Source organism: Pterocles gutturalis, unplaced genomic scaffold (assembly GCF_000699245.1).
Source record: "Pterocles gutturalis isolate BGI_N339 unplaced genomic scaffold, ASM69924v1 scaffold3521, whole genome shotgun sequence".
Taxonomy (NCBI): domain Eukaryota; kingdom Metazoa; phylum Chordata; class Aves; order Pterocliformes; family Pteroclidae; genus Pterocles; species Pterocles gutturalis.
Window position 1 is genome coordinate 17,629 of NW_010100136.1, and position 14,083 is coordinate 31,711.

A 14,083-nucleotide genomic window follows, 5' to 3' on the forward strand; every position below is an offset into this window, starting at 1 on the left:
GGCTATGGGGGTGGAAGAAGAGGGACACAGCTTAGCACTTTGCCACAGCCATCCCTAAACCCTGTGCCCCTCTGGGCCTGCCAGGCATCCTACAGTTCCCAGCTTTTTACAGCCAAGAGAGCACAAGATCGAACTTGACATTCTGCTCACTGCACTGAGTGACAGTTTTACCCAGAAGACAAGTTACTCATTCTGGTTAGAGTCTCCTACAGATCTATCCTGCCACCAGTTTCCAACACCCAATAAACCTTCTTATCTTACAGTACGAAAGGGATGTGCACCCCAAACCTAAAGAGGGAAGGGCAGCAAGGTCAAGGGGAAAAAAAAAGTTGTCTCACTTCAGATGTTATCAGGAAAGGGACTGCAACCCCCCAGCTGCAAAGGAGAGATGCACCTACTTGGGCTGAGCATGATGCTGATATCCAGGTCCAAGAGCTGATCCTGCTCTCATCTCCACTGCCACGGAACACTGAGACGACACAGAAAAATCAGTCTCAGCTGCTAGCCCCCCACCCAGCTATCAGCATTACCCCAAATTCTCATCCTGATCAAGCATGAGATGTCCCCCTCCTTTCATAGCTTACTCTGGTTTCTACATCCGTCCATTCAGAGTCTGCGGCATCCTCCAGTGGGTCAGGATGGGAAGGTGACGATTTTCGCTTTCGGCTGAAAGAGGCATACGTGGGAAATAAGTTACAAGCCTCGTGTATTTTGGCAGATTCTCATACACAAGAGAATACATTTTATACTTTCTTAAAAAATACTTCACTCTCAGCAGCAGACCAGTCTTAAAAGCAGATACAGTAGCTACAAGCCTCTCCAAGTTACTTTTATATGATTTACAAGTTAGATGCAACAACGTTTTGTTCAATCCTTTGGACCAGGATCAGTTACTATTTGGGTTACAGACCTCCAACAGCATCAGAACCTAAAACTACGAGGACAACTCACCCAGTTGGAGATTCTTGCTTCAGAGTCTCTATCTCTGTGAACTGCACAGCCTGTCCGCCACCCCTGGTTTTGAAAACATCACCCTGGAAACCAAAAGCAGTTTACAAGGTACAGTCACTAGGTCAGTATGATGGCTTCAGTGTCAGCTCTCAAATGAAAACTTAAGTGCTTACAACTGTAATTTCCTTGCAGGTTAGCAGCCAGCAGGTATATGTGCACTCTCCCCCCCATTAGATATCTTATTATACACCAGACAATAACGAGTGAACACCATCTACCCTAATCACCATGCAGGATACCCACAGAGCAGTTACTATGCTGATAAAAATTCCTGTACGATAACAATTATTATTAAGTAATACTACAGAAATCACAGCCTAGGCTGAGTTTCAGTAGTTCTGTTCCACAGCACGAACACACATGTTGTCAGCTACACAAGACTTTGCTTTTAGAAACATCTCTGGAAACTACAAGGTTGCCTTACAGGAGTGAGGGCCTTTTTAAAACTCAAAAAAGAGAAAAAAGACAATATTGGAAGGCCCACGACTACAGGAAAAATGAACCAAGAGCTTGTTACTACAAATTACACAGAGTTCTCGAATTGCCTTGGGTAAGTACAGTCAGCATTTTGGGACATAAACATCACAAGCGTTCAAAGCCCAGGCTGTCTCACCAATTTGTTTGTCAGTACTAGAAATTATGTCCTGGAGCATTGGAGCATCCATCACTACAGCAAGCTTACTCATATTGCTAGTGGAAATCAAATAACATCGCTCCAACAAGGCTGACTCCACAGGATGAGCTGCAGCCACAAGTCTAAGAAACTTCCACTACAAATGGATTATTGCATTTAACTAGGGGGGAAAATAAATTAATTACTTTCAAGAAAAACGGTGACTGAAATAAACAAGCTTGAAATGGTTTCTATGAAACAATGACAAAATTCAAGAAAAGTCTTTTCAGACTTTAAAAGCTCCCTTAAATCCATCTGCACAACCTTTTCCAATCAAATCTCTCAGCAGACGGAGTCAAACTGGTCCTTTCCCCAGGCAGTGAGCCTGCAGCACAAATGCACTGCCAGAAAGAGGCTTTGAGAGGGTTACCATCACAAGTTCACCACGAAGGTGTTTGCTTTACCTTAATGAGCTTTGTCTCAATCTCCCCATCAGAGGCTAGCTCCTGGTGAGTCAGCATGTACTTGTCACACTTAGCTAGTGCCTTTTCACTGGCAGCCGCCACCGTGATGGCGTGAGGGACGTGCGGCTGCATGACTGTCTCAGTGGGCAGGTTAGAAGGTGGCTTATGATCTACCCATCGCTCCCCGGCCGAGCGCGAGCGTCTGTGTCTGAGGCGAACTGGAGGCGCGTTCTGATCAGAGTGGAAGAGAATCAGAAGAAATCAGCACATGGTAAATCTCTCGGAGAATATCATTAGCAGAAGTGAACTCTGCAGGTCTGGTTAAGATGTGTTTGTACACAGATCAAAGCTTTGCTCCTAAAGGGCTTCCAGAGCGCACTCCGAGAGGCACCGTGACCAAGAGCCTTGCATTAAATTATTAGTGGATTATTTCTGTGCCAATTCCTATTTCTTGTCAATTTGAGCTAAGCGTTATCCAATCTGTTGCACTCCACACCCAGTAAAGTTTCCCCAAGGAGGGCACCTTTATGTTTGGTAACGCTCCTCCTGAGTTTCCAAATCAAAACAGATTGCTACAAACATATTAACCAACCAGAAAAAGAGAAATTTATGTTTCCATGGATGCATTCATGGATCAAAATGGATTTTTGAGGCAGCAAAGCAAGCAGATGAAGTATGGATTTCCAACAACTCCAAAGGAAGGCCACCTAACACCTGAGTAAAGAGAGCAGGGGAAGCATCCCCTGTGGTAGTGCTATCGCTTCTGGACTCAGCTGTTGGAAACCCATGAGAAATGACTGATGTTCACACATTTTTATTTTATGAACATTGTTGTCAGTTGCTCAGGAAAATCAGAACATTCTGGAAAACCTGCTTAAAAACCTGGGTGCCTTCAGGATCTTTGAATGCACTTTCAGAAGAGTATTTGCAGACTCTCTCTGTCCCGTTTACACACTAATTTGAGAGACCTCTGAATCACAGCAAGGTTGCACATCCCAAACCTAAGAATGCAAATTGTGTCCACTGTAGTTTCAGGTGATGTGCATCAATTAGGATTTCTTTGCCCAACAGATGTGAGATTGGCTGTACCCTTTGGAGGTACACCTCTTACAAGCCTAAAGCAGCTCTTAAAAATTAAATGCACATAGGGAAATGTGGCTTTCAAGCAAGAAACTTCCATGAAAATTAAAAAAAAAGAAGAACTTCAATACTTCCACCCCCTTTTAGTGGGCAAGTACTTATTTCCATTGGTGGTTTTTTGAAACAATTCTGCCAAGGTGCCTTAGAAGTTACGTCCAAGGAGCGGGTACACTACTACTGGTCACATTTTACTGCAGCAGAGACCACACCCCTTCCTCTGTTGACAGTGGTTCATGTGAGTTAACTGGAATAGCATTTGCTTAAAAGCACGTCCTGACCTCAAAGAGCCAGCAAGTAACCCAACTTTTGAGAACACTATCAAAAATTAATCATACCCTGCTAAACTTGCCTCCTCTCTCGAGAGGCTGGGGTTGTACAATTCTCTTTGATTTACCTGAGCCACTGCGACAGCGCTATCGTGTGATAGAGACACCGCCAATTCAAACATTTGCGCCCATTAGTTTAAAAAGGAAAAAAGTCTCCCACCTGTAAGCAAAGCCCCCAGTTTTAACGCAGATGCGAAAATTAGGGAAGAGGATTCTAAGAGTGTTAAAGTGAGCAGCCACACAAGTGAGATGTTTGCCCAAGCGCAATTTCCAGTAGACGTTTGCAGACATGGCTCATAAAACCACCTTTTAAGCTGCCCAAACAGACTACGGTAAATTGCAGGCTGCAAGACCAATTTGAGGAGACAGACACAAGTTAAAAAGCAGGGACGTTCACAGCTAGAGAAAAGGTTCAGCTCGTCAGGAGTTCCTTACTAGAGCTATTTATGCGCTAGCAAGAAATACACACGCTGCTTTGGAGGAGTTTTTAAACATCATGTTAAGGAGTCAAATAGAACGAGTAGTGAGACAACTCAGAAACAGTACTGTTCTAGGAGAAACATGTTTTGGGGAAAACTCCAGTCTACGTTAGGTGTGCTCAATGTCAGAGAGCAGTTTCAATGAGATTTTAAGGCAGACTAAGCAACACTACGTTTAGCTGTTGACAGGAGCAGCACTAACCCTGCAGCATCGATCCTCTTCTATTTCTAGCTCATCTCTAGGGCTGGGAACCTCAATGACTCCAGTGAAGCACATCCCTCGCCTTCTGTCTGAGGTGTTATAGTCTCTACTTTGTCCTGGTTCTTGGTGTCTACTCCTTGCATTAGAAGTGCCACTGGTCTGCTTGTGCGAAGGGGTTTTCTGCTCCCACTCCATAACACAGGATGCCACAGAAATGCTGCTACAAGAATTAGAACGCCTGGGCACCTGCGGGTTGCTCACGAGCCGCTGGCTGTTAGGGACCTGAGTAATACAGTTACTAGAAGTCTAGAGAGAACAGGAAAGAAATTAGTGAACATGCAGAACTGTCAACTTATAAGGCAATAAAACAATGAATACTGACAATGTGCAGAGTGACAATTCAGCTAGTCAGGCTTATGGTTTTGGACAGGCATTGTGTTGCAGTGACAGCATAAAGAATCAGATATTCTTCCAATACCAGTGGCATTAGAAGGTAGGAGCACAAATAAAGAGCACTGATAAATACAACAGCAGACAAAGAATTCAAAGCAAGTGTAAGTTATACAAATTCTGGGCTTGGGAACTTATTTTCTAGACACTAAAGAGAACGGCCCTAGCACTGTTCATTCTTATAAATATGCTTTTCCCTATACCAAGAAGTGTTTTAAAGGTGACTTACAGGTACTGGTGAAGGAGACACTGATCTCTGAACAGGCTTTTCTCGGTCTCTCTCCCGCGAAGGCCTCTCTGGCTTTTCATTTTTTGGTTCAGTAACAATGGCCTTCAGTTGCTTCAGTTTTTCATCTTTGACCCAAAGTTTGTTCTGCATTTCCAGCTGCTTTGCCGCCACACGACACTCCTACAAAGACACAGGAGGAAAAGCATGAAGTACCTCACTCAAAAGCACAAGTAGCTGTGCTGAAAGTTTGAAGGGAATTGCATATTCCACATGGAATTAATTTCTTCCCCGCTGAGATACAAGCTATTGGAAATAGTGACATATCAAGCTAAAGAAAGATTTTCCAGATTACAAAACAGTACCATCTCCATGCTTAATACCAGCACTATATAAAAAAAAAAGAAACAAACCCAAAAAGACCCCAAAAAAACCACAAAAACAAGCCGCCCAGTTCCCCCATCACACATTTCTGACAGATATGGTAGTGTACTTACACACTCCTTCTCCCATTTCATGGTTGTTTCTGCCACCATGCCTTGCAATCGTGCCTCCAACCTACGCTTGTCAGAAGCCTGACGTTGCAATTTCTGACTCTTGCTTTCTAGTTCTTGCTGAAGATTACGCTTGTCTTCTTCATAAATTGTTGTAGTTTTCTCTAAAATCTCAATCTGGAGGAAGAGAGGAAGGACTTGGCATGCTTCTTAGAAGTGCAACCATCTAAGCCCGGAGTTGCTATTATATTTGGCTGTTAACATATACTAGAATATTAACTGTTGTACAAACATACCCAGATAACTAGTTCACATTCTAAAGAGCTTCAGATATTTTACACCTTTCTTATAACTTATCCACAAAGTACTTTTAATCTTATTTCTAATGAAAATGAAAAAACTGACCTTGTATTCCAAAGTTTTAATTTTCTTCTCCAGGCGTTCTAGCTCCGTTTTCTGCCCTGCTATTGTTTTCTCTTTTTCAGACAGTTTTCCTTGAATATAGTTCTCCTTGGATACAACACTGGAGTCAAATTCTTGCAGCATTGTTTTAAATGCAAGCACTGCAAGAGAATTGATATATTTTAATCTTCTCCCTGTATCTCCATAATATCAAAAGCAGTTCTGTTTTTCTCCAACCAATTTAACTCTACCGACTATTTAATTACCCCAACAACTGTTTTAAAATGATCAGTCTAGACATGATACTTAATTCCTGTTGATACAGAAGAGATCCTTTGAGTAGTAATAAGGGCACCAAAAAAATCTAGTTCCACACTGCTGTTCAAACTCTTACCATTTTTGGCAAACTCCTCTGACAACATTTGTCGTAGTTTATGGCGCTTTTCCAGGACTTCAATAAGCTTTGGAATTGTTTGATCATCATTAACATCCAATAGCTCACATGAAGGCAATGGAGGAAAGCTCTGCAAAAACGTCTCCGAAACAGACCAATTTCTGTAAGATTTAAAGCCAAGAAAGCCTGTCAGCAAGCTACAGAACAGAGAAATTCCATTTGACAGTGCCCAGCCACAGATCATTCATTCCACAGTACCACGAAGCAGACAGAACCTAGAATAATCAATGAGAACTAGAAGCTTTCAGAAGAGATGACAGTGTTGAGAAAAGATGAAATGTGACATTCTCGATTCATTGCTCTGTAATACCTCCAGGCTACTCTTCATTTCTAAAGTAGACCCTAAGCATCCAAAACCATCAAAGCATTATCCTCAGCACAATTTCCTTCCAGGAGCTGCAACAATGGGAGCATGAATTCAACTCACTGCCAATAACAAAGAATTACTTTGAGACTTACAGAGCAACCAGGTTTAGACTACAAGTAGCACTGCAGCCTGAGAAGAGCAGGACCTGTTGCAGAGAAGACTCACAACTAACAGTTAAGTGAAGTTTTTTTTGCACTTTCAAGGCTCAAATAACTTGTTTTAAAAAATAGCCTTCAACTCCAAACAGAAAAAAAACCAGCCTGTGCTGTAATCACCTAGCATTCAAGTATTTACCTCCATTTATGGGGCCGCCCCGCATCTCCAATTTCCGTGACAGTTCCTCTCTGAAGGCTTGATTCCTGAAGCGCCGTCCTGGCGTTAAGCCACAGAGTGGTCTATCCACAGGTCTTGCAACTTCAACCTCCTGGGTCATTTCTGCAAAGCGCATGACTTGCTACAAAAGAACAAAAGCAAGCTTAACAACAAAACTAACCAGAAACAGTCCAATGCAAGATAGAAAGTGGTATTTTAGGTCAATTAAAGTATTAGAAGAGACAGTATTAAGCTATAATCTCAAGTAGTTCCTGATTAGATAGTTTATCTGAAGTGCCCAAGCAATAAAAATTACTGTTCCTCTCATCTACTAAAGAAGTACAAGAATTTAGTGACAAACACGAAAAAAAAAAAAAAAAGAATAGGAGGGAATGAGGCAAGATCCACAAGGAAGTTACCAAGCTTTCCTCGTAGTCCTCAGCTTTCGGATTAACGCACACAATCATACGCACTTTGCCTTCACCATCAAAATAGTTCTTGAAGAGATGAGTCAGTTTGGAATCTCTGTACGGAACCATCTTAAGATAAAGCACACGAAAGATCTAGTAAGCTTTCATTACACCACATCTTCATCAAATCAGAAGATAATTAGATAATGGGTTCCATACCTTGTTTGTTCCATACAACTGGTTTTCCCGTAGAACTTCAATACATGTTCTTAAAGTCATCAGTGACTGATTAATATTACCTTTAAAAAAAAAAACAACATGATAAAAACCTCTGTAAGCAGCCATTTGGATGATGTTCCCAAATTATTTAGCAGCCTGTTTCAGAATAAATTGCCAGGACTTCAGATAATTGCTCTAATTAACTGAAGTACCAGAGTAAGTGCTACTAAAAACTTCAAGTTTCCAAAGCAGAGGATTTAAGGCCATAAAATCAGACAACCGAACAACATGACAGTACACTTCAATCCTTCCCATCATTTCTTTACTAGGAGACAAGCCTAATATCACCATATATCGGCATGTAAAATTGCCAGGCTGCCGGAAGGTGGTACGTACCTGCTTCTCGCAGCCTGTTCCCTTCCGCTTTTGTTCTATTAGTTCTTTCACTTCCAGCCAGATCAACTAAGGACAGCTGGCTTAAAGTGATCTGTTCTTTCTCCTATTACACACAAACACAAAAAATCATGTTAGGCTAATGATTAGCTCTATATTCACTGCCTTCTGAAGGGAGGATGATGACCCACACCCCTCTCCCAATCGTAAACTGCATGCACACTTAAAAACGTGTTGTACCTTTAAATAAAGTCTGACGGCATTTTTATAGCCCTTAATGCAAGAAGCTGTGCCCACTATCTTTTTTGTAAATTTAGTAAATGCTTTCTGTTTTGGACCACAAGATCGATAGAACAAGGGTGCTCATTCAAATCCTCCAACTTTTAGATTCTGAACAGGTTTTGCTCAAAAGAAGCAGAGGTTAAGAACAAAGGAATAAGCAGCTTCACTCCATTTTATGCTCTACTTCCACCCCAAAAAGACTAATTCTGTCAAGGACTAGAAACTTAATTTTTATTTGGTTACATTACAAATGAAATTGCTAACCAGCAAGATGCATTCGCTCCAGACACAGTAACTGTTCTGGCAGGCCACGCTGCAAGGTTCAGCACCTTTTCTAACCCACGTATATGCGCACACATCTCTCCTGTAACAGCCTGCCCTGGATTTTACCTGTAGCACATTGTCTCCATCCGCATCCAGGGGTGCCTGGGCCAACTTTATAATAAAAACACTGTGAGAGCGACTAGATTCTCGATTCAGCTGCGTGTTTGCAATACGCCTCTTCTTTTGACCTGTTTAGAAGAGCAAAAACAATTCCTCCAAAAACCCATTTTGTTTAATGGACCTGTCACTGGCAAAGCCAAGTCTGTGTTCAGCATGTAAAGGATTACACATCTATACTGAATTTAAGAAGTGATATTCCAAGATTTACCTCTCCAAAACACTTCAAAAGCTTCCTCTGTAGATTTCACCTCTACTTCTGTGCATCCTGTGACGTACATGTTGTGATTCTGGTCCTCACGAAGCATTTTGGATTGTGGGGGTCTTCAGGACAGGGAGGGAAAAAAAAAAACCAACAAAAAAAACCCAAACCAAACAGAAAAATTGAGTGGAGTTTTCTGTACAACAATACATTGTGTCATGCAAATTTTCTTTTGTTTAAGGACAAAACTCAGACTGAATATGTCAATTACCCATACAGCAGACAGAAGAGGAAGTACGAGTACACTGACACACATTCAGCCAAGATTAGTTACACTTCAGCTACTGCTTTAATTTAGAAGCTACGTTTAATTGCAATTCTTACTGGAAATCAGGGTTTGGGGTGGCAGCTACTGTTTTTCTACATGCATACAGAAGCAAGATGGCTTCAGCAGCGTTCTAGATTCGCTAGTAAAGCAAGAAGAGACAGGGCACCAGTCTAAGTTTGTTTTCTGCTTCTACTTAAAGAAAATTTAACTTTTCACTATTTGGAATAATATGCTTATGCACATACATAAAGTCACCATTTCGCACAGGAGTGTTGCAATTGTTCCACCTACCAAAAAAACAGGGTTAAAAAATATTAAATCATTCAGCTTGTGTCTAAAATATTTTTAAATATAATACACTGTAGCTTCCATAAATAGAAATAATCCAAGATTCCTCATATACTGATTTTTGGACATAGGCACAATAGTAAACCAATAATTTTATGCTTCTTTAAAAAGCATTCACAGGCATTTAAACTCATTTCAGATGAGTACCCCAGGGATAGCTCTCGATGTTTCAGAGCAGTGGCTTGTTTTGCTCTAGTTAGTCCTTGTAAATCAGCCAACTCTTTAATTAACGCATGTACCGATGGATATGAGCAGGGTTTGCTTTAATGGTTTTAGAATTTTAAAAATATATTCAAAGTTTAATTTGCAGATTGTTTTTCTGACGGTCTCAAGATTTACCGATGAGAGATCAGCCAAGCGCACACCTTTCCAAAAAAACACCCAAGAATTTTATTTATGAGAAAACTAATTTCTGTTTTTATGGAAATTACCGCCATCGAGTGAGATAACATGTATACTCGCACTAACTGTAAAGCAGCAACAAAATAGCAACTTTCACCCAATACAGTGTTTCCAGGAGAAAACATCAGCTATGGAACAGCTTACTCATCAAGCTGCAGTCACCTGCTAGGAATAGTAACTCACAGAACAACATGAATGGACTCAGAATCTTGGTGGGATACAACACACACCTAACAAATTAAATATTTGCTTATTAATCTTCCATTATAAGAAGGAAGGGAGCACTAAGCCTCAGCAGCAACAGAACAACCATCGGTACTCAGCAAATTTCAGTACTTTTGTCTGGACCCCTTGGCCATCCCCTTTTCCACATGACTTCTGAAATGATTTCCATGAATTGAGCCAGACTCGCCAAGACTACAGCCACAAACACAACCTGTGGCTCCCACAAAAGCATAACCGAAGTAGGAGTAATGGTATTCGTAACACTAACTTGGGTTTTATGGGATCAAAGGGAGCTTCCTCCAGGAGGTCATAGATGTAGTTGTTGTAGATCTCGATATAGGAGACAAAGATGCTGTAGACATTATCTTCATCAACCTCTTCCACTTTGCAGTGATCTCGCACATTGATCATATCTGCAAATTCTGGATCGATTTGTCGCCTGTTGAACACACACACACGTGTGATCGTAGCGGAGCATCCCCAGCCAGCTAACACGTCCGACAGTGACTACACTGACAGTTAAAAAGCAAGTCTATGCCAGAGAGCATAATTAGAGCACAGAATTTCTCACACTAGCAGCTAATGACATCACATCCAGTCACATTAGATTAAAAAAAGCACTCCGAAAAGTTTAAGTAGAAAAACTATCAACTGTGCTCGGCTGCAGTCAGAAACGAATTGCAAAATCCCTGGACAGTCAACCTTTCTATCCTCTGTTCAGCAATCTCACTATTTTGCAAAATATCCCCAAGGTTAACTTCACAGTATTCCTACTCGGTGAAGTCACCACATTTTACACATGAGTTCACAGGTACAAAAAATAGGTTTGTGTTGCCTGAAGCCTTCTAATCTAAACACTTAATCACGCAATTGCTCAAACCACTTTCCACTAATATTTTTGTTTCATTTTTTCAAGACAAGAATAAAGAGACCAAGGTAAGTTAAAACCACAACAGAATAATATTTATATTACCTAAATTCATTCTGCATGTTACAATAGTTACTTACCTTCCAGATGGAGTTTTTGGAACAGGCATGGCATCTCTTTTCTGGCGCTCTAATAGAGCATCTACTTCACACTGAACATCCACACCATTCTTGTCATCAAGCTTAAAAACCTGAGCAGGGAGTATGTTTAGACCGAATAATCACAAAAAGTAATTAACATAAGGTGTTGGCCAGCAAAACAAATCATTTGATCAAGCTGTCTGGCAACCAGCAAACACCATGTCCCTCACTAACACTCTATCTGCTGGCTAACGCAAAGTAGATCTGACAGAAAAAAAAAGATATTTCCAGGATAACAATATTTCATAAAAGCTTCCAGGCTAGTATGCTACTGAGGAAGGCTTCCAGTATTATTTCAAATATATTCAGACACCAAAAACCCACAGATGTCTGACCAAAAGAAAAGCTTCGCATCATCTCCTATGTTACTTTAGATACGGTTTCCTGTGGCTTTTATATCTTGTGACTGGATTTCATTTCACAACTCAGAAAGCTTCCTCTTTCCTTTTTTATTGTCTTTAAAAAGTTAATTAAAGAATGAGTGACAGTTCTAAGGATAGACAGACCATACATCTTCATGAAATGTCTGTCTCAGCTACTACGCCTGCCTCCTTGGCCCTGCTCTTCAAATCTCAAGGGGATGGGTTCTTTTTGGTTGGTTTTCTCTTTAAAGTGCTCCACTCACATGACGAGACAGGAGATAAACGCTTTGAACAGAACATTTTATCTACTGTTCTTAGGCTGCCAGGAGCAACAGTGCAAAACTACTCACAAATCGCTTGGCCTGGAATGGTCCTATGCTGTTGAAGATCATATCCAAACACCGCGGGAGAAGCCCTCCGTCACCAGGAGACCCTGTCATGGTGTGGGTTTTCCCGCTGCCTGTCACACCATAGGTAAAAAGGAGACCTAGGAGGGACAGGAAGGTTATGGTACCGTGCTTGCTGTCTCAAGAAAAAGCTCAGTTACGATCACACGCCCTGTCTTTCTTGGATGTATCTGGAAAAAACAACGACTCCTTTTGAACAGTGAACAGTAAACTGTTCCAGCCCAGCAAAAGCTGCCGACACCAGTGTTTGCGTCTCTCGCCGACAGCCACTTCATCCACAGCTAACGGTGCCTGTCAGCCTCTCTGGGGAGAGCCTGTCGGGAAGCCAAAATGGAAGGAAGCCACTAGGGCCCAGGCATAGAGGCTTGATTTATTTTGACTGTTACTGAGGAGTCAAGCATAGAATCATTGAATCATTTAGTTGGAAAAGACCTTAAAGATAATCGAGTCCAACTGTAAATTTAACACTGCCAAGCACACCACTAAACCATGTCCCTGTTTCAAGGGCCAGCACCGCGATATCAAACCACACCCAGGAGATCAAGCCCTACAAATTGATTTATTTCTGTAGTCATTCACATCTTTTAGGCCATCCTTTTCTGCAGAAGAAAAGCTTCTCCAGTTAACAGTGTACAAAAAGATTAGACCTTGACACAAGCAACACACGCATTATAACAAAGGTAAAGGGGTTTAGAAGTAATGGAAGGCAAGGAGAGCTTCCAAGGATGTTATCTGGTAACTGAACCACAACTATTTTCATCGCAAAGTACATGTTTTTACCCAGACAAGCTATGAAACCTTGAGATATATGAAATCATAGCGACATAAGAAGCTGCATGGTAGATAGGTAGAAAAGCAGCAGAGCACAAGTACTTGCTTACCATTTTTCCCATGGACGAGATCTTCCACTAAAGGTTTAGCCACCACGTCAAAAAGCTCCTTCTGAACAACGCTGGTACCAAACACCTCTTTAAACGAATACTGCGTCTGAAGAAAAGAAGGCACACCATCCTAAACCTTCAGTACCCCTCTCCAGAAGGCCACTGCTCCAAAGTTCATCATTCCTTAGAACCACTTTCCATAAGCTCACTTTATGTACTTCCTACAAGAATTCCCCATATTGAAATTGGAAACAAAGTATTCTACATCCCGACTAACTTTTTTTTTTTTTCTTTCTTAGAAACATCATGACGTTATCTCATTTTGAGTTACAGCATGGTGTTGGGAACCTGCAGTTAACTGTTTCACTCTGTCCTGTTATTCCATATGCATGACCTAAACTCTCCTTTTCTAGGAAACATTTCTATTGATCAAGTAACAACATGAACTGCTCTGTGACCCACTAACTTCTTTCCCACACTTCATGACAGTTCACCTCTTTGTTCACACAACCTACAGCTTTGCTACCCCCACTCCCCACAGTCTATAAATAGGGAAATGCTGCTTTTTGCCCAACTTAAGTTTGGGATAAATTAACTGTTAATTAAATTGTGTCTGATTTAGCTTAGAGCTGATTTGTTTCAATTAGTCCTACACAAAAAAAGTCCTTCAAGCAGTCTTAAGTACTTGCCAGCTTTGCTTTTGCTCCTTTTACCCCTTATCCTCCCTTCAAGAGCAGCCTCTTCATAAATGGAGTATATATTTGAGAGCTAAGGGTGCATTTCTGCCCTAGAAGGTTTTCTGGTTGTGAAAATTCCCTTTTCTAAAACCACAAACAGACAATTTGAACATCACAAGAGCCACCCCAAGCTAACGGAAAACATCGACAGCTGGGAAAAGGCCCTCGACCCCCCATGGCGGGCTGGAAGGCAGCCCCTGAGCCGAGCACAGCCCCAGGCAGAGGACACAAGCACAGCTTTCCCCACCGCCCCCCAGGCCGTTACCTCCCGGTACTCCCCGTTGCGGAATATCCGGTACCCGTCGGGCGGGTGGATCTGCACCGTGGTCTCGTTGATCACCTCGATGCAGCACTCCTGGTCCGAGCGGCTGAGCGGCCGCACCCTGCAGTACACCTGGGGAAAGGGCGGGGGGAGAGGGTCACCCACCGGGCCCGCCG

General features: G+C 41.8%; 1 protein-coding gene across 1 annotated transcript; it reads right to left on the reverse strand.

The window, feature by feature from the left end:
• Positions 1-398: 398 nt before the first annotated feature.
• KIF23 (kinesin family member 23) lies at positions 399-14,033 on the reverse strand (the record flags this gene model as incomplete). The annotated part of the gene is made up of 19 exons (XM_010078467.1): positions 13,911-14,033; positions 12,909-13,014; positions 11,971-12,107; positions 11,199-11,308; positions 10,459-10,629; positions 8,897-9,009; positions 8,635-8,756; positions 7,966-8,068; positions 7,570-7,649; positions 7,360-7,479; positions 6,964-7,082; positions 6,202-6,362; positions 5,811-5,968; positions 5,409-5,582; positions 4,915-5,094; positions 4,236-4,541; positions 952-1,034; positions 585-666; positions 399-469 (listed from the first exon to the last, which is right to left on the reverse strand). Coding segments are annotated over exons 3-19 (2,243 nt in total), but the record flags the coding sequence as incomplete, so codon positions are not given.
• Positions 14,034-14,083: the final 50 nt, after the last annotated feature.